Below are 24,804 nucleotides of genomic sequence, written 5' to 3' on the forward strand. Positions count from 1 at the left end.
CAGTCTTCATCTCCTATTCCTGGGACTGAGCTGAACTCAATCAAGTGAGAACTGATGTGGTCTTGCTGCTACTGCTTGGACAGCCTGGGGTTACCCCTGACTATGCTGTCCACTGTTCTGAGAAGGACACAGCCCCATGTTGAGCAGCTTTCCATGCCCCGGGATTCAGCTTGGTGGCTTCTAGGCAACTTCTGCTTCTCTCCACCTTAGCTGCTGGCAGGAAGATTGTTTTACTAAGATTGATAAGGAAAGGTGTAGTACAAAATACTTATTTCCAAGCGATACTGTTACCATAGTTGCTGGCATTTTGAGTTCCCTGACCATAATACAGAAGCAGAAATTGGAGGTGCAGCTGGCTTGTATAAAAACAGTTATAAATTATATAGGCCTACAACTGGACGAACTCAGTTTAATCTGGCATACTATTTTCATCTTTCTCACTCAGGAAACATGTGGTTTTCTTGAAAAAGAAGAGCAATTAAAATAAAAAATGTGGAAACATTGACTTTGAGGAAAGATCACAGATTTTTTCCCTCTGCCCCATATCTGTCTTGTCATTCTAATTTTCCTTCCTGAGGTGGGAGAAGCCCAGGTCTGAGTACACAAATCTCTAAGTGGAATATGTCACTGCCATGTTTTCCAGGAGGCAGACAACTTGTTTTCCCTAACCGTTTCCAGCTTTAGTACTTTCTATACTTTCTTTGATAGCAAGCTAATTTTGACTTTAGTGCAAAGCTTGCCATTTGAAAGCGTGTAATCAATTTCCTTTCATTTTGCTGCTTGAGTTTTTCCTCTACAACACACAAATATTTTCCCACTCTCTGATATTTGTTAGGCATTTTGTGGTATTTTAATGACTGATGTTAATTACAAGCATCCAACCCATGATTTCCCCAGCAATCATAATATAATGAACATTTGCTACTAGAGGTGAGGAATTAATCCTCATACATTGTGAGGATTTCCTCTTCTTTTTGTTTCCTCCTATGCTTTGTTTAAAGTAGTGTCTCCTAATTTGCTAGAGATGAAAAGCTTCACTTCTCAAGCTCTGTAACTCATTAGAAAGATGGTTTAAAAATACAAATTTTTGTGTTTTCATTGCCATGCTAAACTTCTATCCACTGACTGCTCAAGCACTACTCATTCAGCCCACTTGCAACTCTTTCAAATTCAAAGAAACAGAGGGCATGTGAATAAATGAATGCGAATAAAAATAAAAATATTCCCCCATATAACATCTCCCAGATGTTACAGAGGGGAAAAGTGATCACAAAAGCAACATGGAAGGTGATGCTCAGGAAAAGGAGGATATCTGTGATAAGCCTGTAGTCTTGTAGTCTGGACAAGAGCTTCAGGAATGGCAGACATCAGGAACCACATACGTAGACCCAGAGAAAAATGTTGTCCAGATGTTCTGAGAGTCTTCTCATTCTCAGGCATGTTCTCACACACACACAATAAGGAAAGGAAATAAACTAGTAATTTGGCTCAAAATCAATGATGTGATTACAAGATACTTTGCACAACTTGCTTCAAGAGTAAGCAAATTTATGTTCTCCTTACATTTGTGAAATTATGGGGTGCAATTGGACATGCAGACAGTACAAGTCTGAGAATACTCCCTAGAAAACTAGCAAATTAACTTGAATAGCTGCAAGAGCATGTCCATATCTGTCATGTCCTCTGCTACCACTGGCTTCAGAAATAAGTATGAGGAATGAAATCTTGGTTTCACGGAGGAAAAAGGCAAAACTTGGACAGAAGGAAAAAAATTAGTCCATGGTTGTTCCACAGACCAAACATCATCTCCTAAGGGGACATCAGCTGCTCTTCAAAGCAGACAGCTCAGGAGAAAAGAGCACAGTACATGAGGACTGTAAAATGTTGAAGAATGATGCACAGTTGCTCTTCCCCCACCTTTCCAGTATCATCTATCATAACTCTAAATACAGCCTGATGTTCTCTGTTTTTCCATTTCAGTGCTCCTTACTGACACATCCAGACTTTGCTTTAATCACCATGAAGGCCTCAGTCGTTGTGATCTTCTTTGGTAAGTACAGTTGATGTGCTACAACTAGTAGTTTGTGGATTTGTACACCCCTGTCCTGGCTGACCAGTGACTCCACTGCTGATGAAGCTCTCTGTGGAACGTAGAGTAAGCCTTGACACAGCTTTTCAGAAATAGGGTACCCAAACTTCCAAACTTTTGCATAGAAATAATACTAATTATTTGCAGAGATCTCGAAGCACATGGCCATAGCTGCACACAGTCCACATCAGATGGTACCACTAGTGCTGAAAAATATCTGTAACTTAAAGATTCCCTATAAAGAAAAATCAGCTATTTATTTCATACTGTGGGAGCATCCCCAGTTTACCTCTTTCTCCGAGAACACAGAGCTTTCTATGGCCAAGAAGGTGACAAAGGAAAATGTTTATATATGTATCCTATTTTCTTTCCTCTGGATGTCAGATGAGATCATGCTTTCTGGGAATGTGTAGAGACTCCAGAATTTGCAATAGGTCTTACATGAACAACCTGGTTGATCGGGCATAGTTGCTTTGTGTAGTGTACTTATCATCCTTTGATGGCGCTACAGCCATCAAGTAGCCTAATGGTGCTGTATGACTTTAATTGCAATATTCCCAGGCAATGCTCCATCTAGCTGGGACCCTCCAGCCTGGCAGGATATCCACATTTAGTTTAACTTCATAGTTATCTATGTTGTTCTTTTGTCTCTACTATGAAGACTATCTTCCTTCACATTAAATGATGCCCTAACACAGCGTGCAGCTGGGACTTTGCACTTTCTCTTCCACTGCTTCTATTTTTTTTCAAAGTACAATTTCTCTTCACACAACTTTACCAGTGTCAAAAAGTCCCAATACTGCATCTATATGCTGTAACTTCAGAAACTGTGAGACTGTTTTTACTTTTGAGCAGGTTCTAAGAGTTACTGTCTGCAAACACTTGCAACCAGTCTAGGGGGAGAAGATCATATTAAAAAAAGACAGAGAGAGAGAAGAAACATTGCTATTGCTGAGTCAACACTTCACAGCGAGTTTTATTTCACTCTAAAAGCTCAGAAAATAAGGTGAATAGAAGGCCAAGTCATTTGTAACAGTTATTACCCACAGCTTAGCGCTTATAAAGTAAGCACACAGAACTAAGTGTTTGTACATCAAACACTTAGCAAGTAAACCCAGCCAGCTAAGCAGCACACATATATAGTGATGTATTTTTTAACATAACTGTATGTCTCTTCTACCATCACACTTTTCAAATCACAATTCTACTTACTTAAAGAAAGCAGTGTCCTTGCTGGGACAGGGTATTGGACACGCCACACTGGAATCTCATACATCTCATGATGCTCCTGGTATCCCGTATCTACTACCACCACTGACTGAAATGCCACAACGCGCTCTTATAGGATACCATCCCTGCATGGGCTATTAAAATGTATCTTTCTCTCCCTAACTTCCTAGTTGTTTTATGCACAGAGCATGTTGTTTCACTGGTATCTCTACACACCAATTGCAATGAGTTTCTACTGCTCTTGGAAATACCTAGGCTTTTTGTGATTTTCTGGAAATGCATAGACTTAACGGCATATTTTGACAGTGAGTTCCACAGATTAATGTGCGATCAATTCATGTTGAATCCCTTTCAAAAAGCTCCCCCACAGTAGATGCCATCTTGACTGAAAAGTTAACCAACAAGTGGAAACCTAACTGTGGCTTAAAATATTCCCATGTAAATTTTTTTTTTTTTAACAAGTTGATTGAAAACTGGGAAATCCCATGCACAGGAGCTCCTGGTGACTGATGCTGGTAGTTCCTTTTTTCTGATACTATGTTTTCTTTGTTCTAGGTGTATTTCTTACATGTACATATGCAGCCAAGGAAGCTACAAAGAAGATTAAAAAGGCTAAGCTATGTAAGTGGTCCCATTAGTGTGCCCAGCTGCTTTACTGCAGGCAAGACTGATGCATAAACATGTCCAAAGTGAAGTCATATTCCAGTAACTCCTCACAATTCTTTGCAGAGTCAATAGGAATATATATTAACTAACAAATTCTACTGAAGTCAAATCACTGAAATGTGTGCTACTGTACATTTGTAAAGAGGATATTGTGTATTTCACTGTTAAAATGTATCTTCATAGGTCCCCAGGTACCATACACACTTTGGAGAAACGAACACTGAAGATCAGAAATATCCCCAGGCTTCTTCAGTCCACCCTCACTTACAGCCACAACCCTTGGCACAGGGGGTTATGTGTTATATTGTAGGTACAGAAGACATAGACATTGACATCTCCTGTGTCACAAAAGCATTGGTATAAGTGCATAAGAGGAGGGCATCCCTGTCACTCAGTTACTCATTATTTTCATGACAAGATAATTCATCTATGAAAACATTCAGTTTGACTTTACCAAGATTTTGTCCTCACAGACGTACCCCAGATCGACTGTGATGCCAAGGCAGGGAAGATAATCAATCCTGAATTCATTGCAAAATGCCCTCCTGGATGTCAAGATGTAAAATACCGTGTGTACGGCACAGACATTTATGCTTCTTTTTCCAGTGTGTGCGGTGCCGCAATTCACAGGTGAGTGGGTTTAAATAAGCCAGGCACCCTGAGAGAATCATCATCTCAGTGTGGGGAGCTCTTGGCCTTTCAGGTCCTTTAAAGTTCCCAGTGCCTTGTAGCTTTGATTGCAGGCTGCTGTTCTAGCGAAAAGCACGTGAGAAAGACCACACATGATACAACGAATCCAGTCTTATGAAGTGCTGTCAATCCTCTATTCCTACAGAAATCAGTCATGTCTGAAAGTGTTTTTCAACCTTAGGAGAAATGTTTTGAGTTTTTTCAGATCTGCCATTCAAGCATAGCAAATGACTATTATACTATTATTATTCAAGTAGGATGGCGCTGCTGCTACTAATAAAGCTTTAGAAAAAAATAGACTTATCACTGTCAATGAATACATACAACTCACATACTTCTGGGACTGGTTTTGGTTCTCTAGATTTGAATTTAGCTGTCCTTGATGTCAGAGGCTGAGTAATGTGCTTTTCTGCCACAGAAGGAAATACTGGACAAGGAAATGTATAATACAGATTTTATAGTACAAATTATACCAAGTTTAATTTGCCATGCAAAAGTGTGCAGATATTTTTAATGGAGAATAACTTCACAACCAAAACACACCATAATTGCAGGCAGGATGCAAAAGCAGGATGCATTCAGCTGAAAATGCAGGAAGAACTTGTAGAGTCTGATCAACATCTTGGCTTCATTCAGAGTTATCATAATGCTTTCAGTTCTGAGAAATACCTGGGAACTTGAGTAAGCTTGAATAGTTAAGACTTCGGGACTTTGTACTGTATTTGAAAACAAATTCCCTTAATATTGCATTAGGGAACTGTAGCAGCACTGAGAAAGGAAAATTGTTCATGAATCTTAGGCAACACCAGCTGCACCACCAGTGGGAACTTCTCTGCCTTCCTTTCTTTCTCAGTCCCAGCCCACGAATTGCTCTGTCCTTGTAACAGCCTACTCCAGTATGACCTGCTGAGATGAAAAACTGTGTTACTGCAAAGCTTTTGATTGCCATGGGAAAGCATCTCTAAATCAATAAGAAGATGCAAAGTATTTCGTTTCCTTAACTAAGACTGTCTGCTGTGAATTTTTACTTGAACCTGTAAGACAAAAGTTCTGCTATAAGGGGCGATGCCTACGAGGAGACAGTGAAGCCCTTGCTGCACAGAGGACCAACGAAAGATGCTGTGGATGAGAGCCCACCACGAAGCCGCATCTCTCCGTGTGCCCCCGCTCTGCACCGGCGGAGGTGCCGGTGCGCGCAGCGCTGCCATCTCCTGGCTGCAGCTGCCCTGCTCATCCCCTTGCTGGGAGATGGCTCTCAAGGGACCGGCTTTCACCTGTCAAATTCTTCCTGCGAATGCACGTTGGAAACCGTGTGCGTCACTGCAAGCAGAGCTTGTCCCAGTGGGAAGTTACAAAATGCTGACGGTGAATGCAATTTCTGCCACAGCTCAAATGCTGGCTCCCTGTGTTATTGGAGTGAGGCTTTCAGTTTTCCTCATTTGCCAGCTGGGTTTGGCTTCATTAACTCACATGTTGCATTTCTACAGACAGTGAATTTCCCTTCCTTATGGTTATTATACCATCAGCTTCTCGCAATCATCAGAGAAAGCTAAGGCAGTAACATATTCTTCACCACTGTTGGCTGCCCATTACTAATTGACATGCACTGTGCAGTTACTGTCAATTATACCAGCCCTTTATAGTAGCAATCACTTCCCAGTTTTTGTACTGTCCTAATAATGCCACAGCAGGTTGCATACAGTGAAGGTTTTCTGTTTGTCCTAAGAAAAAGATTATATCAAATGTCAAACACCATTTAATGTGCACCAGACAAGGAGATGGTCAGGTTTTCTACAGCTTTTTGCAGCAATATTTTGTTCAATTTACTCTGGGCTGAGGCCAGAACCAGGCTTAGTTTTCTGTGGTAATGCATACTGAAAATCAAAGAAAACATTGGTTTTCATGAAAGAAAAAGCCAAGCGAGTGGGAGGTTTGCCTTGTATTTGTCTAAATTATTTCTGTTGCATGGCTGGCACTAAAACTCCTGTGAGTACATCGCATATCTTCAATCATGCAGTCTAGCTTGTAGGAATTTTAACAAAGGCTTTTTAACTTGTCCCTAAACCAGTCAGCCTTAAACACAGAACATAGATCTATGGGAAGAGCAAACAGAGCCCGATGGCACTGTGTAGCAAACTGCTCTTCTCTGTGTTGAAGTACAATTTTTTCTCAGTGGCAGACTTAGCAGTAGCTTCATAGCTCTACTGTAAATCCTGGCTTAAAGATGAAAGCAAATGCTTCCTACCTCTTGCACTGCTGAATGGTCTCTGTGTTTCTGGGGAGAGCTTCCTCCTTCAGCTACTGTGTTTTCGCCTTGCAGTGGTATCATTGACAACACAGGCGGGAAGATCCTGGTTCAGAAAGTGGCTGGCCACGCTGGTTACCGGGGGAGCTTCTCCAATGGAGTCCGATCCCTGTCACTGCCACGCTGGAGGGAGTCCTTCCTCGTCTCAGGTACCGCGCCAGAGCACCTCAGTTAGTTTTTATCCTGGGCTTCCTATAGAGCAGGCAAAGAGAAATACACCTCACCAGAAGTGCACGGGGCTCAGCCCTCTGCAGGTCTGCCAGAGGTGACAGACAGTCTGGATTGACTGCCCAAGGGCAGCCCAGCTCCTGCTCTTGATGCTTAAAACCTGAGCCTTGGTACCGGTGGGAAGATCTCCCTAATGCACTTGCTCTCCACCCTGACAAGTATGGCTGCTAAGCAAACTAAGTGGCCTTTTGGCCCCCTCAGTCTGCATCTGCACCTGTGTCTTCTGAAACAACTTGTTCCTGTGCTGCCGTTCAGGCTTTGCAGAGAAGCCTTGTTGTCTGTTTTACTCTGAGTTGTGAGGGTTTCCTTGATAAGCAAAGCAATACATTTTCACTGCAGCTGTTGGACACAATGGCCCAGGTTCTCCGAGTTCCTCATTAAAATTAAATATGTATAGTTTATCAATATATACCTTTAAAATAAAAACTGCCAAGCCATCTCAAACCATATATAGCCGTACTATATTTATAAAAAAGCCTATATTAAAAAATGCTATTGGTGTATCCCAAATAAGTTATGAAATTCTCTGTGAGCCAAAAAGTGTTGCTATCTACCCAGTGCAGGGAAATCCATCCCAATTTAATGCTAATTCCTTTTTCTGTCCATTGTATATACAGCAGCTCACTTGGATTCACTGATGAAATTCACAATTTATATACAATTTCTAAATCTAACTTCTTGCTGCATCCATACAATGTGTAAGTTCTTGCTGGTCCACACATCTTTAGTTTTGGGATAGGCGTGACCACCTGATGTTAGTTAACTTCATCTTTTTTGGAAAAATCAACAGCTCAAGCAACTGAACAGCCTCTAAAAATAAAGAAATGTTCTTTTCATGTGAAAATTTGTGGACAGCAACAGAGGTTTTAGAAGCTGACCAAAATGAATTGCCATCTGGAGTTTGCATTAATATATTTGGATGCACTTTTACAGCATTTTACCATGGGTACACCAAATTGAGAAGGATTTATTTTGGATGAGTATGGATTTCCTGGAATAGCTGAATTGCTACTTGTACTTGTTGCTGGTTTTTTTTTTCGCAACAAACAGCACATTGTAATTCTGGTACATAAATGAGAAATAAGAACTTTTTACCTCAGCAGCTGCTCACTTATCCTATAAAACTGTAGGAATTTTTGATTTGTAGTAACAAAACTTTGTTCTTAATTAATGAATTACTATGAAAGATTGTAGAAGAGAAAGTCACAAGTACACAGAAGAGGAGATGATGAAAAATCTGGATATTGACACACGCATGGTGAGATTTGTCTTTCATACACTTAATTTTACGCATGCTGAGTGGTCCCTCTGATGTAAGTAGAACTACTAGTTTATAAACTAGCTCAAGCGTAAATGTAACATAATATAGCCTGTCTCATGTCACATTTTATATACAAATAAGAAAGAAATTCTTACTATACCTGATGAAAATGTGGGAATTTTTGAATTTCAGAGAGAAATTCAGAAGCCTAAAACCCCAGGAAGGTTGTGCTATTCATGCAGCCCAAGGCTGCATGCAGTCAGATCTCATTCTCAAAAAGAGAAGAATGGTGTTTTTGTTTTTGTTTGGTTTGCTTTTTTTTTTTTTTTACAATTATGAGTCATAAAAACACAGAGCTGCATAAAACATTCTCCAATAAAATACAAGTCACCTAAGGCATTAATTTCAAGCTTTAGAGCCTGCACTGAGTCTCCTGTTCTCCATCCAAGTTCCCCTTCATCAGACCAAAACCATATGCGATGCTGCACCCTGGGACAGTGCCAACAGTTTATTCCTAGTTAGGATATTGTCACCAAGAGTTTGTGATGTTTAAATTGTGAATGAGCATCCACACAAAAGAGCACAGAGGAGGAATCCCTGGGGGACCCAGGGGATGAGGTGGCGTGATTTGGGAGCAGCAGGGGAACAAGGTCTGTCCTCTGGGACTAAAGCAGTCAGCACACCAGGAGGTATGCAAATGCACTGGTATTCACTTTCAAGCACTGAAATGCCTTGGCACTCAGCTGAATGGCTCCATTCAGTTTAGTGCGAGTTTTGCAGCTAGTGGGTTAAGAAAATAGAGCTCTAAACCTCTGGCTTTGCTGGTTACAAACAGGCACGAGAGGGTGAGCGGCCACCACACCATAATTCGTACTTCAAACAGACAGAAACTGAGGTTTTCAACCCACATGTGAACCCGTTTTTAGGTATCTTAAGCAAACTCCGGCCTAGGCGCAACTTCTTCCAGATGACACATTGGTAGAAAGGACACATTACCATTGCTCCAGAAAGCAGGGCCACGTTCAGGTCAGGCTTCAGACCTACCTTCTGACCACATATGCGACACAAGGCTGATGTTTATCAAAACCCACAGAGCCCAGGAGTAGGCAGCTTCCCCATAGCTAGAAGCTAGTTTATTTGCACAGTGGCAGTCTTCAGGTTTGCATTAGAAGCATCAGATTAGCACAAAAAAAGAGTCTAAATTTAGATCAGATTATTATGCTGCTGCTGCATTTGTGTAACAACTCACCTTATCACTCTGCCACTGCTGGGGATAAAGAAATGCATTTAGAAATCATCTGCAATCCCATAACATTTTCATCTTTCTCCCAAATTGGAGAAAGAGCTCCTTAGTCCTGCTTGTCTCCTGAGCCCAGTTTTAGCTCAGAGGAAAGTAAAAGTGAAGATCTGCTGTTCTTCACTTAGTCCAGATTCTGTGAGAGACCCAAGGGCGAGGAGAAAGCTCTTTCCAGCTTGTCCATGTATGCTAAAGTGCTTTGGTCTTTGCAGGAGCTGTGTTGACTTCAGTGGATCTACTCTCCATTTATACTACTGTAAATGAGAAATGCAATAGATCCTTACAGCATTGCCTCATTAGTAACTCAAACTAACTCCTTCATCTAGGGCTTTTTAATGACTGAGATTTCAGAAAAGAGTAAAACAAAGGGGCTAGAGACATGCAAAGGGACAAAGGACAGTGCTTCTCAAGCTCCATGGCCATCCCTGCACGTAAAGGACCAGTTTCTCTGGCACATATCCTTCTCTGTGTGCTATCACATGGGAAATAGTTCCCAGTTCCCAGGTGCAGCTCAGTCTGTAGCAGCAAGTTCTGCTGAATGCTGTTGATCTCTAGATTAATTACTGAGGATGACAACTGTCATGCATACAGTGCCCATATACACCATCTGCAAGAATTCACCAAGGGCATAAGGAACAGCAAACCTATCATCATGACTCAGGTTTTGCAGGAGATGAAGGTACATCTAATCTGAGGTGGTCCAGACACGTGACACAGCACATCATCTTGTAGAGGAATCCCCAGGGTCTAGAAGTCCTTTTGTACATCATACCCAAGCTTGCACAGATAAGTTTTGTCCAGCTTTCGGAGGACACAGCAGTCTTTCCTAAACAGAGCTTCCTGCAACATTTTTCATTGAGTGATACAGGTATACCTTGGGAATATAAAAACCGCCCTAAGAGATGGAATTGCATGGCCACATGTGCCAATAGAGATGGCCTCTGGTGTGACATTAAAAAGATTTGTGGTTTAAAGCTTAACTGGGAAACATACCTCATTGTTTTAAGACAGGACCCTCATTTTAGATCTAAATATAGGAACCATATGTTCCCACACACAAGCACAGTCTTCTCTCACTGTTATTACTGCAAAAGACTGTTGCTAGAAATAGATGTTGCAAAACTGAGGTCAGAGAAGAATGCTGTGTGCTTGATGAAACGAATCCCACATCAAACACACTTTCTAACTCAACTACATATTCGGGCACTGGAAAAGACTACATAGGGAGGCCATCGGTTTAAGTACAGGTTATACAGATGTTCTTCAGGAACGATCCCCTTATGCTTAACCTTAACCATGTGAGAGCAAAAGAATGAACTAACTGACCTCTTCAAATCCATCCCAGGCCTGTGTTTTCATGCTTTCTATCTTTTTTATGATGGTGGATTTAGGCATTGGTATTTTTAGTGAAACGGTTTTTAGATTCTGCCAGCAGATGAAAGAAATCTGCCAGAAAATGAGTTGGGCAGTGAAGAAGCGAGGTCTGATTCTGAACACATATGTTAGATGGGAGTTTTGTTGAAAGAAAGCTTATAATTTTCTGTTATGTTTTCTTTTTCTTCTTTTTTTTTTTTTTTGTAGAGGGCAAGCCAAGAAAAGGTGTGACATATCCATCAACTCTTGAATATTCTTCCTCAAAAAGTACAGCTGTTAAACCAGGCAAGTAATTACGATGGACTTTTCCTTATATCTATTCACATCTATCTCTTGTAGCATCTCAGTTGTGTAATATAAAGATTTAATTATAGAGAGCCTGAAGTTAATGTACCCCTTATGTTCATCAATGTTATCTCATTCAAATCTCTCGTCGTTTTTTTTTTATATTAAGCACACAGAATTATCCCAGATATTTTTTTTTTTGTCATGCCCAGTTTCACAAACCTCTGTTCCCACCTACCTTTCCCGTTGCTTTAAGTCTGAGAGTATGATGTTGTACTTATTATATGAAAGCATTCAAGGTCTTACATGTTATCTTTCTCCTAGTGCTATTCATGTTATCTCTTGGGACCTTTGATGTATATAATAATACATATATATAATGGATTATAATAATTATTATATAGTAATACATAATGCTACAATATTAATGTCACAGATGGCAATGAACAGCAGCTTTAGCTAAGGATCATATGATAAGGAATTACTCTGTATAATCATTTTAGCCTGTAGCCTACTCTGTCATACTCAACTCGGTTTAAATAATTTAGTTGTTTTCAGAGGTCTTTGATCAAGCTGCACACCAGGTGGTAATTGATATTCAAGCGTACATGAAATGTCTCTATCACGGAAATGACATTTGTTTGTGCTTCCGGTCACAACTGTGTAAAGTCCAGGCTCTACATAGGGAGTCTGAATGAAGAAATAAATGTCTTCTACTACTACACACTTCCTTATCATGGCTCTTCTGCTGTTTGCTGAGCCCAAGCCTTTCTGAGCTTATCCACTGTAAACAGTGGTATAAGGAAATGCAGTATATCTTCCCCATGTATTCAAATGCTTATCAATGAGTGCATCCATCCGAGGTTGCACAGTTGTTACTTTCAGTCCTGCTCTTCTACTGTACATTATTGTTTGTCCATGGAAGCAAAATACAGAGCTCTTTCCTCATCTTTAGATTTTTATTTACACAAAGACATCTGAATGCTGTAGTTGTTCAGACTGAATATGCATCACCCAAAGCCAGGCCTTTAGCTTACAGTTCCTGTGCATTTACAGACAAGTAGGTACATATTTGTACGTGTGTCTTGATGCAGAAACCATTGGCCTAAATATTATGCAGTGCTAGAAAGGAGGCAATACTTTAGAAATTTTGGCTTTTTCTAGGAAACATTCACTAAAACCACATCTCTCCATTCCCAAATCTAAACACACTTGAAGTATCAGTCCAAGCACCTCACACCAGGGCAGGAACAATCACATTCAGCGTAGAGCTCAGTAGGCTGTAAGCAATGGTTTCTTCTACCAATGAGAAAACTGACATTACATGAGAATCTGTATAGTAATGGGGAGTGTCATCAAGACACGTTGCAGTCACAAACAAAATACCAGAAAACTGCTCCTGCAGCAAAGCAAAGATGCAAGTGACTTGCTTCACTTTGTACTTGAATCAATTTGAATGAATGGAAGTGTTAGGATCCTAGCAACAGAAACTGTGCATTCATGCAGAGAAAACCCAGGATGATCAAAGGAGCAAATAATAACTGATATATCAAACCCAGTGCTTGAAGAGCACACTGCCTTGCTTTGCCCAGCCCTGTCCCACAAGTAGAAAAGAGATCAGACCATCACACGTAGTCTTCTCCAAGCCCAGCTTATTCCCACTGCCTCCACTCAGCCATCTCAGCTGTATGCTGCCAGAAACAGTTTGTTCTTGAGATAAGATCTCTGTAATACAGTGCTAGAGCCATCTTGCAATATGGCATTTCATATTTCTTTTTCAATTTTAAGAAAGTTACCGTCTTCCAACTTAAATTATAGAGACCACATTGCACAGCTGGGTATTTAAACCCATTGTATCTAGGTGCTAAAGGCAGTCTTTTGAGGATTACACTCATTGCCAGATTAGAGAAAATCCTACTTCACACCTGATCTGAGCTGTCAGAGATGCACTTTTGGTCCTCATCCTAGGGGCACTGGAGACTCATAGTACCTGACATTTCTTTAAATGCTGCTGTTGGATACAGTGCCCCTCAAAAGATGAGCAGAGGAGGAAAAAAACCTTCCCAAAGCTGTAACTAATCACAGCAGGTAAAAAACAATCAAAAGCTACTGTTTTTTAAAAAATAGTACAAATTATTAAGTAACCATTAACCCTGGAGCAATTTCTTAAATAGGTCAATGCTGTCAAAATAGCTAGAGAGAAGAAAAAAATGAAAGATCAAAATCTTCCAGTACTCAGTCAGACACAAATGCACAGGTGAATTTGTTTGCAGGGTAGCAATAAATGAACTGTAATAAATGTTCCAATGACTTTGAGTCTTAGAAGAACAGAAAGATAAAAAAAAAAATCCTTCTAAGCCAGTCCATGGCACTCAGGATGTGGTCCCATGAGGATCTGGCAATGTCAGGCAAGAACGAGCTACATCTGAATGTGGTTAGTGACTGAAACGTCACATGCTAGGGTGTATTCACCAGGCACCCTACACACACCAAGACCCTGACTCTCATTAATCTTATGAAGATTGGTTTATTGGTAGAAAAAAAAAAGTATTTATTGCTCACTTCATAAATTCTGTTGACATTGGCAGGAGCTTTTGGGAAGTCAGACACCTAAATTAGACACCAACAACATCGGTTGACTACTCTCTAGAGGCACCCATCCATCACTTTTTCTGTCCTGGTGAGAAAGCTCTGATTAGACCAACTAGCCTTTGTAATGCTAGGTGATGGGATGCCTGCCTTTGAGGACAAATAATCTCTGAACAGAAAATTTAAAATTGTTTTCTTCCGGAGCTGGATTTCCTAATGTCTTTATTTTTTCTGCAGAGCCTAAGAAGCCAGAGCAAGACCTAAAAGCTCTGAAGAGTGCAGGCACCTCCAACACATCAGAAAAAGCACTGGAACAAGGTAGGGGTTGGGAATCTCAGTGCCCTTTTCTACAGAAAGCCAGTTACTTTATCCCTTCCAGCCTAGAATGCCCACAAGTGTTCATGAGAAGCAGTTTGACACTGGTAACACACACAGCTTTACCAGCCTCCACTCCACAGCCTCTTTCCCTCTGAAGTGACCCCATTATGTGAGTGCCTGCAACCGCTGCCTGAAGGGCACGAGACAACTCAGAGCAGAGAGGGCAGCCTCACAGTTTAATTTCTGCCTGTGCTTTGGGTGAGTTCAAGTGTCACAAACTTCAAAAACCTCCATTACACCTCTCAGTAGTTTCCTCTGCAGGACATGTGCCCTTCAAACCCTGTGAAGATCCTGTGAGGGAGGTGGGCACCCTGCCTGTGGGAGCACTGGGAACAGCTAGCCCTTGGGAGCTCCTCTCTTGTGTCCCAGACTCCAGCAAAAACCCAGCCAACAAGTGCCAAGGCAACATCTTCACTCTGCTCTTACTATGCTGCTTCCTTGGCCCAGGGTTTTCTGCTATACTGTTAGATTGCAGCTTCCTTGCTCCATGCAGCCTAGGTTATAGAGAGCTGGCATGCCCGCTCCTGGCTTCTGCAGCACCACATCGCATGGGAAGAATCACTGTGCCCTCTGTCTTCTTGCTTTTAGTGCGGCAGTGTGGAGCAGGGCACTGCTCAGCCCAAAGAGAGCCATTCATGCTGATTTTTCAGTTGAGTTGTTTTGTTTTTCTTCTGAGCTCTCTTTCAGCATTATCCCATTAAAACTGTCTGAGGTCTGAGTTTTTCACTGGCTAGCATTACGTGGTAATTAATCCACCAGACAGCTTCATGATGGTGCTTTCCAAAAGGAGAACATCCAGCAATAAAATGCAAGCTTGTGCTGTGCAGCAATGAATAGACTGAATAAAGGCACACCATTCCCTTTCAGTGCACACAGCCTGTCAGGCCGTCCCCAGGGATACGGGCAGGGAGGAGAGGAGCAAGACTGAGGTGAACATGGAATATATTCTAGGGTGGTTTTTGGTAGATAGATTGAAAAGATAACAGGAAAGGCTCCTTTCTAAGATAACAATTTGAAAGGACTGTAAACATGCTAAAAACTTTGTATAATGCTATTTAGTATGCACATTTTTGCAACTAGAATTGTCTGTTCTCACGACAGATGATACATTTTAAGTGAGCTGAGTCAAAGTGAGATGAAATCAGCACCTCCCAGGCGGTGCTCTCCTCCGTGTCCCTCAGCCAAAGCCCTTATGCCTGCTGCTCCTGCCCTGACCCGCTCCTGAATCACCCTCCCCTAAAAGCTGTCTTTCTGCCAAGAGCATTTCAGTGATGCAGTAGGCAATGCATATTTTATTCTGGTCTATGACTCAAAATTGCCATCTTTTATTACCAGATGTCAGTTGATTTCCATTTATATGGACTTTCTAACAGCTTAATTACACTGAGAAAAGATGATGGCAAAACAGAAACTGCAACTGGCTGTTTGAACCACTGCATAGGACTGAGGCATCTGTCAGGCAGCGAGGTTTTCCTGTTTAAAACAGAGAAAGTGTAGAGGAAACACTAATGCTATGACAGGCTGCTGTCAGCACCTCTAGACAGCATCAAACAGGCATGCATGGCATGAGGTCCACAGATGAGGATGCTTGTAGACACCCTGAGGAAAACACCAGTGACTTGGTTGTCTTAAAGAGGGAGCGTTACTAATGATGTTTCCATGTGTGTCACATAGAACTTCATAGGGTGATTGTGTCGATGTTCCTACAGGGGACACAGGCCGCAAGGTAGATCAGACATCGCCGGTACCGACACCAACTATACAACTGGCCACCACAACCCCAACCCCAACAAGCACGACCACAGATCCTATCACCACAACACCAAAGCCAACCACAACACCTGCAACAACCAGAACCACGACAGCTGCAGCTGCAGCCAAGTCTCAACCTGGACTGCAGCACAGGGTCAGAGATATAGGTCAGTAGCACGGATGTTTGCATTGCTTTCCTCCTGACCAACACTTCTGCTAGAATTAAAGGAACAAGGCAGGCAGTTGAACATACCATTATTCAGTAGATCATGAATTCAGCAGTTCAATGCAGACATGCGGAGTGGATAAAGAAATTAATTCCAGCAGATGAGCTGGAGTCAGAGCTGTACAGCATTTGAGACACATGCAAAATCAGTGTGCCTCACATAAACATGTGTAGATTCTCCAAGATAAGAGTTCATCCGCAATAAGCACAGCAATTATGGTTAGTCCTTATCTTTGCATATAATATACTGGCATCTAAACTGATTCATGTAGGAAGAAGCTCTCCATCTCCAAACGCTGTGATAATTTTCAATTGCAGTAGTCAACAAATATTTCCTTGATTCATATGTCTGGACTAAGTGCTCAACAAATAGCTCAAGACTCATTTTAGATTTAATTCTGTGATAACTTTCAATAAATGAAAGTTATAATGTATTTTCTGTAACAGCTCTTAGATTTCAAAGATAAAAACACTGTGATGGAATTATCCTCATGATTTTTGCACACCTGGTTTTCCCTAGTCTTTTCTTCTCCCCTATATTTATTAGTAGTAAAAAAAAAAATAAAAAAATGCAGTTTATTATGGCTCAATAGCTGAAAATCAAAATATCTTATTTTCAGGTTCTAGCAGTGTCCACCCAGCATACTCATCTGTGGCAGCTGCAGCATCAAGTGAGTACGGTGAAGAAGTATGTGCCACAAGGCATTCAATAAAATGTGTTTTAAGGTAGCAATGATCCAATAACCTTTCAAGCCTCAGCAAAGTCAGTGGTTGAATACAAGCTGGATTTAAACTCAAAAATAGATGCTTGGCCTGATTGTCAGAGATGCTGATCACCCATACCTCTGGGGAAGCCTTTCTAGCAAATAGCTGCATATTTCAGCCTTGCAAAATGCTGGATTTTGCAACACTTGAGATAAAGCTTGTGCTGTTTGGATTGTATTTGCCTATTGCTTCCTTCTGTCTTACTCTCTTAAAGGAAAATCTCATTTAGTTGTAAGATATATAATACAGATGGCTGCATTGCTGTCTGAACTTAGGGCTGAGAGCTCTGAAATGCTGACTTAAGTTAGACCAATGCTCTTTTGGAAACCTTAGGCTGTGGTCCTGAGCCTGGCATAAATGTGATGTTATTCCTGGCATGCCACTTGTGTTTTTGACAACAGAGTGGCGGCTGTTCAGAGCTCTGTATCTTCACCCAGAAGTCTGCTTCCATTCCAGCCACAGGCTGCAATGCAAACATGTAGAGGAGATTTCCCATACAATGTGGGAAAGCACATCAGCTGTGCAGTCAAGGAAAGGAGAACATTTTCAATTGTTTGCAAGTTTCTGAGTATGAAGATATGATTGCTTTTGAATGAAAGGGAGCTGGGAGGTTTTATACTCTGTTGCGATTTCTGAGTGCCTTGAGCTTGGTTCTGCTCTCACACACCTAACTGGCCATCCCTGCAGCCGAGTAAGTCAGAGCCAAAGCACATGACAGGCATCTTCTGGCCAATTCAGGTCTTGAGGGAAAGCATCATTAAATCAAATTCAGCTGCGAGCCCAGAAGTCTCCTACCTTACTACATCTGCCTAGAAAGCCTGCCCGCACCATGAGCATCCCCCTTCATCAATTCCCTCCTGCTTGGAGGGCTAAGAACAAGGGACCCTGCACATCCAGACCAACAGACCATGCTCCTGCCCTGCTCCACGATATGGGGGTTAATCTTACTGCATCAAGTGTGCAAGTATGTGTATGGCAAGATTAACAGAAGTGCTAACACAATTCAAAGCAGATTAGTCCCAGTGAGAAACTGCATCATTCGGTACCTAATGTGCCTGTAAACCTGGACCTACTTGTTGCTCTTTACTATTTCATGTTCCCTCAGGCTGAGCAAAAAAGAGGACATTACTGTCTTTTACTGACAATTAGAAAAACCCATCTGAGATTACCCAGTCAGTAAGAGATATGTGTTGAGGGTGAAGTTTTGATAACACTGAAATTGTGGAGACCTACTTCTGACTTCACGGACTTCATTTCTAAGACCATGTCCAGCAAGTCACTGCTCAGCATCTGGCTTCCTGAATTATCCTGATCTCTTCTTGATTCTGAAGGAGAACACCTTGTTGAAAACAAACAAATAAAACCAAAACAAACAAAAAGTACATATCTACTTTTGAAGCTATAACCACACATGAAGCAGTTAATCAGTTTTGTCTGTCTGAGGAGTCTTTTGAACTCACTCCTGTAATTCAAACTGAAGTTTCTGATGTTGCCCTTGGGCATAACCAGAGTTTGGCTTGACCAAACGGAGTCAAATGTTCTCCTGTACATCTTGGCTCACAGGGATTTGCAGACCTACTTCTCACAGGGCATTCACAGTTCACCTGCAAAAGACACTTCAGAAGTAAATAATGTTAAAACAGAGCACAGTCAGAAGGAGAACAGCTGTGTCTGCTGTTAGCTAAGGTGTTTTCATTTCCAGCCACTGGTACTGGCAAAAGTTCACAGGGGCAAAAGCAAAGCAGGACTCGCAGCTTAGGGCATTGGAGCAGGGGCAGAACTCCATCCTAGCTCTTCCTCTTTTTTCCCCTTTATCTCCTGTTTTTGTCAAAGATGTGGAATCACCAAAATTTCTGAGACTGCTCCATCAGAGGACTCCTGCATTAAAGACTTCAATGTGGCAAAACTGCTAAATGAAAAAACACCAATGTATCTAGCATGGCATTTGACAGGTTATCCTCCTTACCTGCCCTACTAAAGAGTGCAGCACTCACCAGTGCAGTATGCAGCACAGGAATATCCTGAGGAGGAACTAGCAATAGCAATGGGTTTTGAAAGTGGATACAAAGCCTCTTCTGCTCTGGGCACAACTCAAATTTCAGCTGTGCTCTGGTACAACAACAGCTTCTGCCTCTTTCCAACAGCAGTTAACCCAGCATGCTCGCAGGGGCCATGAACACACTTGCCCTCTCCTGTCCCAGCTCTTCAAGCAATCCTTTCCTGCACAGCTGCTTAGACCCCTAGATAAGGATTGGTTATAAATCCAGTGCTTCTGTGAACACTGTGATCACAGTCATGTCCCCATCTTCCATGCCAGACTGAAGCACTGAGCTGGCACCTCCACATCAGGCAGCGAGTGCCTGCCGTGCGCTCCAGCTCAGTTCAACCATTGCATCTCTTTTAAGCCAGTGACCCCAAGCTGCCTACCACTGTACACTGCTGTGCTTTCATCCCCAGCTGTGACTTATTGTAGTAGTAAGAGTAGAAAGAAAAGAAAAAAAGGGAAAGACAACATCACTGAAAGCAGTATAGAAAGCACTGAAAGCTCTCAACCAACAGTGCGAAAACATCAAGGTTCATACATATAGGAAAAGGGAAGCACAGGATAAGGGGGATAAGAGCTCCATCTGGACACTAGGTGGAACAGCTAGAGCTTGGGTTTGGATGCTGCCTTTCCCCCCAGGTAAACTCTGACTGCTCAGCCCACCAAGGGGGCTGACCAAGTTGCAGAGTGCATTTGTGTTATTTGCACAGAGTAGTTGCTCACCTTTTCACATGAGTTTCCATCATTTGTAAGGACCACCCCAAAATGCAATTCTCTCTGCTACCCTGCCATCCTTTCCTGCCTCCATGCCTCCCACTCACTACTGACTTGCTTCCAACCATGGCTGGGATCAGCCTCTGTGGCAGATCAGAGCTCTTCCCCAGCATGGCTGCATTTTGCTGATCCCAGCCCTGACCAGCACTGTTTCCAGAGCTGGTCTTGGATTTCCCTTGCATGTTCATTCCTTGCCCTGTTAGCCATACATTATGTACAGCCATTCTTGCTGTTTACCACCACAGCATTGATCTGAAATGGAACATCTCTAATCGGGGTGTTTAAAAGGTTTCTCTACTCCACTGCTTTTATTTTTTGGCCTATTTCTTGCGATCACTTGGTTACTGCCTGTCCCCAGTTCAACTTGTTGCTCAGCCTTTGGCTTGCACAGAGCACTGCTTTAACAGACACACAATTTCATGCCACAGACTCTCTGGCTTTCCAAATCAAAGGAAGAACAACCCTTGTAGGCCCTGGAAACATGATTACCACTTTTCCCCTCTACCACCACAATGCTCCTCCCAGCAGAAACCAGCATATTGCAGGGATGCCTTGGGGTGGCACAACAAGAGCAAACAGCCCCGCGGGCCCAGCAACACCCAAAGGAGCGAAGAAGGCAAGCCAGGCTGCTCAAGGGTGTGGAGGCACTAAGCAAAAACTGTGGCACACAACACTTCTGAGCTGATCTCTTTCTTACCCTCTTGTACTCTGTTTCTACTAACCTTGTAAATGGTGTTACATAGACATTCAAGCTCAGCTGTGACAAACCCAAACCAAGACATGCTCTCAGGCTCAAAGTTAGTTTTCTTTCAGCTCTTTGGCATGTACCCATCTTGGGTGTGGAAAGCATGCCCACCTCTGTACAACGCTGCTGCATAAGCAGACCTTCCTCTCCAGAACCTGAAAAGGCAGCCTCTGCTAGCTGCAGATCACCTGGAGCCAGAGCTAGAAGCCTACAGAGTTCAAAAGTCTGGCAGATGAGCCTGCAATTTACTAAAACAGGATCTCTTTGGCTTCCGGAGTTTGGAAGGTCTCTCAGCACAGCTTGTAAAAATCCCATCAAAGGACTTCCATTGGCTTGTGAAGATTTGAGATTGGGTCATGCACAAACTATTTGCTGTCACTAATTTTGCAATATCAAGTCCCCAGGGAGCACCTGTTCCAGTTTTCTGAGACAACCATTCAAAATGGTCTCATTTATGATATTTTATTGAGAAAAATATCTCGCAGGCCCCCACCCAGTGTTCACAGAAGTCAGGGAAACATTCCCACTAATTTCAGCAGGTTTTGGAATGTTAAGGTGTAAGTTTGTTAACAAACTTCATAAGAATAAGTAATGAGAAGAAAAGCATGATTGAAGACATGATCTTCTGCAAGCATTTTGAGCCTTCAGTATTTTTGAACAATGGGAATTTAATGTATTAACCCAATCACCTTAAAAAAGCATTTTGTATAGACAGTGATGAAGACACTTCAGACACACGAATTCTCCCACGTTATTTTTATCACTGTTTCATTATTTGCAGTCTGCCTGGTTGCACTCACCATCTCTTGTCTCACATGGTAAGCTCTCTGCAGGAAGAATAGTATCTGGTCTGGATGTTGTTTTGTTTTTAACCTTCCTCACACAGCCTGCACAACTGGATAGTACTGAAATAGAATAAAACCAAGTAAGCGTGAGCAATTGAGTTAAGGACACTTAGAAAGGTCAGTAAATCACAACATTAACTACAAACACGTTAAATATAGACCAAATACATTTATAAGTAATATTCATAACTGAATGTTAATTAATGTATGTGACAGAGCAAGTTTTTTTTAAACTGCCTTAAAATGTATAGTGTTAACACCTCAGAAAGGATATTAATGAAAACTCTCTATATATGAACTCTGATAGCTATAAAATGAAACTTTGAAAATCCCAGGTAGCAGTAGTCCTGCACCAAACATGGTACAAATGACACTTCTACATTTTGATGTCTACAGGACAGGTTCAGGCTGCACAAGGAAGAGGACTGAATACAGGTATGTATTCTACTACTAATAACTAGCATTTTTTTTATTACTAGAACATTTTGTCTTTTGGTTACATGTACTAACCAATACAATATTTTCAAAGCATTCAGGGGCACTTCCACATCTGCAAGTAACAAAAATATTTTACGACCCAATACAGGTAAGCAATCACTTCTCTGATTTCTCCTTGTAGCTGGTTCCACCACTTGCATCTACTGAGCAGATATCACGGTCGTTATTGCATGACAATAGTGTAACTTCCTTAAAAAAATAAAAATAAAGTAATGGGAATAATTAAACCTAGCTTTGTTCCCAGAACAATACCCTAAACCCATTTACATGGGTCTTTTAAAAAATTTGCTGTTACAAAATGACAGGCGAACTTTGTGCCTGTGGAAGTTTGGGGTCCATCGCTCTGACCCTGTGAGGAGACAAGTTCTTTCAGTTTCCAGCCCCTGAGCACGGACAGCATCTCTGGATCCAGTGCCCATTGCTCCACTGCACAGGAGAACTACGGCACCTGCTAACATTGAGTCCTTTCTTCTGCTTTTGCCACCCTCCTTAAGCTTTTAAATTCTTCAGCTTTTTTTTTTTTTTTTTTAATCCTTAGTTTCCATTTTCCTTTTCCATTTTGTTTGAAAACATGTACAGAAAGATAATTTTGGGCCCCCATATTCCTGGTGGTCCTGCTTCTCTCTCCTGGCCAGCTGACATCTAACCTCACGCTCTCTCTCAAACCACACAGGTATTCAGCGCCAAGAGCCTGTTGCTGCTTTCCGGAGGCCTGCTGGGTCTCCAGCCCACCTAGGTGAGCCAGACTGCTAGGAGCAGGTTTTCTGCTCGCTTTCATGGTTTTAGTAACCCCAAATTAGTCCACAAGCTAATTAGCATAGGCAGCTCTGCAGATGGTTTCCGTGTGTGCTGGAGAAGCACCAGGGTGAGCCTCCTGCACTGAATACCAACTAGCAGCTTCCAGAACAAGAAGGCAAAGGACAGCTATGTCACTGGCGAGCTGTTGTTTCAGGCCGTGGGAATCAACATCTACCACAGTGTTTGCAGTTCTCTTTATTTGTTAGTCAAAATGAGGAACAAAATCCCAGCCCTGTGCAGCCTATCAGGTCTATGATCAAGCTAAATTTTGTTCTGTTCCTGTTATTCCTGGGAGCCTCCAGGCTGATTGCAACATAGAGATTGCCTTTAACACTGAGGGGAGAGACATCATCTATGCTTTCCTTCTTCCCTGGCTGTGCAATTCACCAGCTGCTTCATCAGCAAGCAGCCCTTTCAGTGGGTGCTCTGGATGGCTGCCGACAACTTCACGTGGCTCCAGAGCACTCGGTTCACATGCAAACACCAGCTCTGCTTCGATGGGATAGCAGAGCTTCTGAGGGGTGGCTTTTATCCAAGAGCAGCCAGAGCAGGGAGAAGGACCAGAGCACAGGCAGCTAAATGCCCTGGGGAGGGAGAGGCTGCGAGGCCTGGGGCTGCACCTGGGGCCTTGACAGCTTTGGTGAGATCTGGGAGGTGCGGGAGGAGAACTGCAACAGGGCAGAGCCAAGGGTTCTGACAGTACGGCTCAAGGACATCCTCATGCAGTAGCGCTTCCTGAGTAGTAGAGGCTAGGGTGAGCTTGCCCAGCAGTCTCTCCATCAAAACAACAGCCTGTAGTTGACCTAGTTACAACCTATTTAAAATTTAAAACTCCTGCCCCTCCTGAGATTATTGTTAATCTTGCTTTTACACTGCTGCTCCTTGTTTCAGTCTCAGCCTCTTCCCTCTGGATTCCATCCATAATTGTCTTTCTCATATTCTTTTTTTGCTATACCAGTGGCACAGCCATTTTCTTTTACTAATCTCACATTTGTTGCCCTCCCCCAATCTTCTTTGCCCTTGTCAAAAATCCAGTGCCCACCTTCAGAAGGGAAACAGATATGTGCCTGTACAGAACAGCAGAACAAATATGTTGCCTGCAAAGGTGTCAGTCACAAAAATGCGCTAATTACATGACACCATCTACAGGGGAGAGAGCGCCTGGGATGGTAGAACTGCCCTACTGATGGGACAGAAATGGGAGGAGCCCTATGATCTGGACCAAAGGATGTGCTGGCTAGTCCTCCGTCTAGCCAAATCTTTGCCAGAGAAGCAGGGGAATGCAGCGCTGAGGCATGTTTAAATAAAAGTCAGAGTTTGACCCCCACCAAACATACCTGCTTAAGGCATCTTAAGATCCCCCCAAGATGATTTCAAGCACAAATTTCCCATCAGGAATTATTCTGTTTTCTCAATCACAGAACAAGAAGGAAAAACCCATAAACATACACTTGCTGTATTCCCCATGAGTCCTGATCTTTATTTTTTTCAGCCCAGGTTCTGGCAGCTCTTCCACGCAGTTGCTTCAGTGTTACTTCACTGTTGCTTCAGCGTTGCTTCCAAGCAGCCAATTTCTCTCACGATCAAAGGGAAATTCCTGGACAACTCCTTGCTTTCTTGGAAAGGAGAGTTGTTTTTCTTGATTCTGTGAATCGAGCACATGCTGGTCAGCAAACAACAGTGACTGGGTCTGTGGGTTTGGCCAAGCTGTCGAGGAACTTCCTCTCTCCAGCTCAGGTTAGCAAAAAGGTTTGCTTTGAAAACGCCCATCCTGACACACCATTCATCTGCTCAGCTTCTCCCTACCTGTTCTTAAGAAGCTCTTGATATTACACATCAACTCTCTTGCTATCCTGTGCTCACCTAGCCCAGATTTTTTTTCCAAGACAATTATACAATTATTAAATATATATATGTATCAGTCTTGTAGTATTTTAAAAATAAACCCTTGATTCTTATAGGCAT

General features: G+C 42.3%; 1 protein-coding gene across 1 annotated transcript in view; it reads left to right on the top strand.

Moving 5' to 3' along the window:
* Positions 1 to 2,019: 2,019 nt before the first annotated feature.
* VIT (vitrin) overlaps positions 2,020 to 24,804 on the top strand; it is a 35,735-nt gene continuing 12,950 nt past the window's right edge. Inside the window, exons 1-11 of the mRNA XM_035560368.1 lie at positions 2,020 to 2,050; positions 3,875 to 3,940; positions 4,459 to 4,615; positions 6,996 to 7,129; positions 11,348 to 11,425; positions 14,252 to 14,332; positions 16,102 to 16,311; positions 16,991 to 17,041; positions 21,940 to 21,978; positions 22,073 to 22,129; positions 22,715 to 22,777. Of these exons, the coding sequence (XP_035416261.1) occupies positions 2,020 to 2,050; positions 3,875 to 3,940; positions 4,459 to 4,615; positions 6,996 to 7,129; positions 11,348 to 11,425; positions 14,252 to 14,332; positions 16,102 to 16,311; positions 16,991 to 17,041; positions 21,940 to 21,978; positions 22,073 to 22,129; positions 22,715 to 22,777 (967 nt within the window). The remainder of the gene's footprint in view (positions 2,051 to 3,874; positions 3,941 to 4,458; positions 4,616 to 6,995; positions 7,130 to 11,347; positions 11,426 to 14,251; positions 14,333 to 16,101; positions 16,312 to 16,990; positions 17,042 to 21,939; positions 21,979 to 22,072; positions 22,130 to 22,714; positions 22,778 to 24,804) is intronic.

This window comes from Cygnus atratus, chromosome 3 (assembly GCF_013377495.2).
Source record: "Cygnus atratus isolate AKBS03 ecotype Queensland, Australia chromosome 3, CAtr_DNAZoo_HiC_assembly, whole genome shotgun sequence".
Lineage (NCBI taxonomy): Eukaryota > Metazoa > Chordata > Aves > Anseriformes > Anatidae > Cygnus > Cygnus atratus.